At 34.4% G+C, this 5,732-nt stretch overlaps 1 protein-coding gene across 1 annotated transcript; it reads left to right on the forward strand.

Annotated features, from left to right (window-relative positions):
• Positions 1 to 1,922: 1,922 nt before the first annotated feature.
• On the forward strand, positions 1,923 to 4,446 carry LOC143250342 (U3 small nucleolar RNA-associated protein 6 homolog). Its single transcript, XM_076500790.1, is given in 4 exon segments — positions 1,923 to 2,347; positions 2,349 to 2,734; positions 2,777 to 3,171; positions 3,291 to 4,446. Coding segments are annotated over 4 exon segments (1,635 nt in total). The 5' UTR covers positions 1,923 to 2,132; the 3' UTR covers positions 3,930 to 4,446.
• The last annotated feature ends 1,286 nt before the right edge of the window (positions 4,447 to 5,732 follow it).

Here is a 5,732-nt window from a genome sequence, read left to right on the forward strand (position 1 = left end):
TACAAGTGAGTTTTCTCATCATCACGGTTTACGTTGTACTGTTGTACAGAAAAGTTTTGCATTGCATTGTAACACTGAAATGTATAGTGCCACTAATAAAGGATATTTGATTTTATAATGCTACTATATCTTTAATAACATTTTTCTTTGTATTACATAACCAGTGTAATATCTATTATTGCCATCCGTGGTAGCACTAGTCACTACATGAAACGTTCATACACAGGATTGTAAGCTGGTTAACTGATGCGTAGAAATCTTTCGGGAAGAAAACCAACTGGTCAATCCATAAATCCAGTGAAACGTTATTGTAAAGCATCCAAAAAGTAGGTCCATGTATTATGTTTTGTCCTCAACTTTATAAATATTTATTTTCATTTTGTATTACACATTATTCGCAGTCTATTTATTCTTTTACTTTAAAATCAGTAAGTTTTAACTCAGTTCAGAAATAATCATGATTTATTCTATTGACCCTTCCATTATAAAACGGAAGAAATCAGTTTAACTTGAAAAATTGCACAGTTGTAGGTGTGTGTGCGTTTTCTTATAGCAAAACCACATCGGGCTATCTGCTGTGTCCACCGAGGAAATAAAATCCCTGATTTTAGCATTGTAAATTCGAAAACGTACCGGTGCCGCAGCAAAGAACCAGTTGTAGTTGTGACATTGTTTTATAATTATTTTTGTGCACTTTCGGTGATTTGACTCTTCCTTCCTGACGAGTCAGTTAGAAATAGGAGAGATAAACAGTCACACATTCAATAATATGGCATCCTTCAATTTCCAGCCAGTAAACCTAAACTCACTAACTGAATACTCTGGGGAATATTCGCGAACTAGAAGCTACCAAATATTAACATTTAATTAACATTTATTTTATCACTTCTTTTAGGTTCCAATATTATTTAATACCCATAAATAAATTCCACACATATCAATATATATTGGTCCACCAATTAATATATTTGTTCTATTACAAAGGTTTTAGTTCCTGTTGATGTCATGGCCGGCATGGCCAGGTGAGTTAAGGCGTTCGACTCGTACTCTGAGGGTCGTGGGTTCGAATCCCCGTCGCACTAAACATATTCCTCTTTTAAGCCGTGAGAGCGTTATAATCTGATGTTCATCCGTGATGACGAGAAAACCCACTTGTAGAAAAAAATATATAAGTAAAAACGGCTGTGTGGGTTGAGAAAATGCAAAATTAAAGAAGCCTTACTTATACAACAACTCAAGACCAAAATAAACCAATACAAAGAAACACCCTTAAACCTTTTTTAATAAATATAATAAAATATCTAAGCACACCCTCTATATTCCTACACTTAATTACACCCCCCTTCAAACATGTGGTCAGCTATCAATCAGTTACCTCTTTCTTTCTTTGTGAACCTGACGATGACCGTTGCTCGCTCCTCTACATAAAAATTTTCTCAACCCATACCAGCTGTTTTTACATATATAATGTGATGGTCAATCCCACTATTCGATGGTAAAAGAGTAGTCCAAGAGTTGGCGGTGGACAGCGATGATTAGCTGCCTTCCCTCTAGCCTTAAACTGCTAAATTAGGGACGGCTAGCGTAGATAGCCCTCGTGTAGCTTTGCGCGAAATTCAGAAGCAAACTATAATAATGTAGGCCGATTTGAAATTTTTTTGTTTGTTTGTTTTCTCGGGACAAAACTCATATCGGGCTATTTCCTGTGTTTATAGTGGGAAATTAAACTCCAGATGTGAATGATGTAAATCCGTAAACTTGCTACTGTTTCACTAGGAATATTTAAATGTAAAGAAAACCTCTTTAAATCATTTACATTAAAAATCAGTGTTATCTAAATTTTCACAAAAAACAAAAATATATCTTGCGCAAATTAACAAACTTAAAAATTTTAGATGGCGTTAAATATGCTTCATATTTGCGTTTTTGAAACAGTTACGGTTTCTTGTTATTGTGAGGTGGTTATATTCAGGAGAAATGTTAGACGTATTTAATGTTTTTAAATATTTAGAAATTTGTAAAAATAAATGTATTTGCTTCAACAGGTAACTTTGATAATAAGAAGTAATAAGTAAGACTTGAGTTTGTTTAATTTAGTATAATACTAATAAAGAGAAGAAAAGAAAAATAAGATGGCTGAGTTTGTTCAAAAGCACGTGGAGAGAATAATTCCAGAGTTAGAGCAAATGGAAAGAATTGGGTTATTCACTAGAGGAGAAATAAAGAAGGTAATTCGTAAACGCAGGGCAATGGAATACAGACTTCAGAGTAGGGTGAAGACTAAAGAGAATTACTTGAAGTATATTCAGTATGAAATAAAATTACTTAGTTTGATTCGGAAGCGGCGAGAAAATGAATTGTTTCTATAAAAAAAAGGAAATTGATCAAGCAATTGCTGTTCGGATTACAAAACTTTTCAAAGCAGCCATTTATCGATTTCAAGGTGATGTGAGACTGTGGTTGTCACATATTGAATTTTGTAAGAGAATGAAGTGGAGTTTCTCAATTAGTGGAATGTTTTCAAGAATGTTGCAAGTACATAACAAAAATCCTGCTGTATGGTTATGTGCTGCAAAATGGGAATTGGAAGAAAATAATGCACCTGAAAATGCGCGTAGCCTTTTGCAACGAGCTATTCGTTTTCATACGGATGTGCAGCTACTGTGGCAAGAATATTATCGAATGGAGTTGATATACACTGATCAAATTCGAAAAAGAAGAGAATTCTTGGAGTGAAGGATACAACTGATGTAAAGATGCAGTATTCCAGGGTAAGATTGCAATGGTTGTTTTAACCAAGCAGTTAACACCATTCATGATGTTGAATTTGCATTGTCTTTTCTTCCTATTTGTTGTGAATTTGACTTTACTGAAGAACATGCAAACCAGATAATTAATCATGTACAATCTAGGCATGGAGATAAGGAAATAGTGTGGCATGTAATGGCAAAAAGAATTTTGGAAAAGAAAAACGTTTCTAGTCATGTAGGTGAAGGCTTACCAAGACATAAAGCTGCTAAACAATTGGAAACTGAAGCATTTTCAGTTTATGAGAAGGGTTTACAAAGTGTTCATACAAGAAAGATGTGGAGTTTATATCTACAAACAGCATTAGAAAGACTTCAAAAATCAAAATCAGATAAATCTCTCAAGAAAAAAAATTGGGAAAATATTTGAACTTATGCAGCGGGCTTCTGAAGAAGACCTTTTGGCTAAGACTTGTATCTTGAATGGGCTCGACTCTTGAATACTTTTGATAAAGTTGAAGAGGCCAAAGAATTGTCTATCAGAGTAGCTCAGAGTGGAGCACAAATACAGATGTTTGGCTATTTTGTCTTCATCTTCATGTTCAGTCTAAAACAGATAAAGAAACTGTTTCTACTTTGCTTAATGATGCAATTAAAAAAGTATCTGATAAAGATGCTCTTCCAATTTGGAAGTTTGGTGTAGAGTGGACAACAATTGCCTGCCCAGAAAAATTAAAAGATCTTTTGGAAAATGCTATCAGTGTTAATTGTCCTGTTGTAAGCCTTCCAATGAAGGAGTTATACTTGGAGATAGTATCATTAAAAGATGGTGTGTCTGCTGCCAGAACTTTGTATATACGATTGAAAAATATAAGACCACTTTCTTTAGGTTTTTTTAAAAAAATGATCAGCATTGAAAATGCACAACTAACACCTTCAGTCAAACACCTCAGAACATATTTTGAAGATGCCATACTGGATTTTGGTCAGATAGATGTTGACCTGTGGATAGATTATATTCGTCTTGAACTTTCACATCTAAAAGGCAAACCTGAAAATTGTGGAAAAGTGTACTGGAGAGCTGTCAAGAAATTAACTCCAGCAAAAGCTGATGATTTTGTTAACCAATTCACAATGTTGCAGACTGGCCATGATATTTCTCAACCTGAGTATGAAGACTGAAAAATGTTTTATGTAGTCATTTTGAAAATAATTTTGTACTTCCACTTATTTATAATGTTCCTGCTAATAGAGATCATGGAATTAACCTATGCACATGAATGTGTGTATGTATACATCATGAAGGGGTAAAATATGTGGATATTTACTACTACATTTAAATACATACTTCAAACTTTGTCTTTAATATCACCTATTGTATATTTGTAAGAAGAATATAATTTCTACACTTTGAATAATTTTAAATGTGTTAAATGCTATGCACCATTTCATTTAGTTTGGGGAGTATAGTGATTTTATTTTGTGAGGTTTTCTTAAAAATGTTTGGTTGTCGGTGTGATTATTGTGAAGTGTTTTGGTGCATACTGTTCTTCAAGTTATAAGAAGTTACTTACTCTGTTTAGTTAAGAATGTGGATTACTAGATTTCTTGTTTTAATTCTTTGGTTGTAAACATAATTACAGATATGTATGATCTATCTTCAGGTATAAACATAATAAAGATAGCATTATGTAAAGAATTTTTTGCAGCAACTCTTAATTTAAGCAAATTCTAGTGTATATCATTTATTCACAACTGTCTATGTACCAATGGTTTTCAAACTTTAGGTTCACATACCATTTTCTTTTTAAAAATACAAACCTATGTTTCTGGTGTTGGGTGTAGTCAGTGTTTAGAATAGTCCCTTCATACATTGTCAGCTGCATATCTGCATCAATGTAGGTGTGGGCATTGTACACTGGTCTCCACTACTGCTACTACACAACTCTTGCTTATGGCTCCACGTGGCTGTTAGTGCACCCTGGTAGCCACCATGGAACCTGCTTCGACTGACATGTTGAACTAAATAAGAGTATCAGCAGTTCTGTATTGTATTGTGGTACATGGGACATCACCCCATTAGTGCACAAGAGTGAAGGAACCTGAATGTAATATGGTTAACAGTTCAGATAGGTAACACATTCAGGGCACATTTCTGATGGAAAAGGACAAGTGGTCAGTTACCTTGGAAAAGTCAGAGCCTTACTAAGTATGATCCCATAGATAGTCATGATTCTTAGATGTAGAAATGGAGGTGAAGTTGGCACTCCTGAAACCAAACTTGTTGCTCAACATGATATGGAAGAAGAGTTTGGTATTATGGAAAATATGCCTCCGTAATTATGATGGTGATTGCCCAAATCCATCAGGAAGGTAATGATTTGATGGTATAAGGTGGAGAACCAGGGACCAGACCACATGAATAGCTACAGAAAATGTGATGCATGAAGTGAAAGCGTAAATGAAGGTGTATTTACCTTACTTAAGCGAGGTGGACAGAGAGTGAAAAGATGTAGCATGGTAATCATGTATTAATTCATTTAGGAGGAGAAACAAACACATCAGTGGAATAGGAATTCTGATGAAGAAAGCAATAGCTGGAAGTTTGGTGGGACACTGGCCAGTATTAGAATGATTTATGCCAAAGTTAAAAGGTATTTTAATATCAACATCATACAGATATATGCACCAACAAATGATCACAGTGATGAGAAAATGGAAACATTCTATGATGAACTGAATCAAGCTATGGAATATTTAAAGTATGGAGAAATTGTGATTGTTATAGGAAACTTCAGTGCCAAGGTTGGGAATTAAGAACATCTAGATATTGTAGGAAAATGTGGGCTTGGTAGCAGAAATGACAGAGGAGAAGACAATTATTAGTAACATCTGGTTTCAATACCCAAAACATTGATTGTACATTTCAAAGAGCCCTGGAGATACATACTGGAAACAAACAGGTTTTATCCTGGTAAATCAGGA

Source organism: Tachypleus tridentatus, chromosome 5 (assembly GCF_004210375.1).
Source record: "Tachypleus tridentatus isolate NWPU-2018 chromosome 5, ASM421037v1, whole genome shotgun sequence".
NCBI classification, from domain to species: domain Eukaryota; kingdom Metazoa; phylum Arthropoda; class Merostomata; order Xiphosura; family Limulidae; genus Tachypleus; species Tachypleus tridentatus.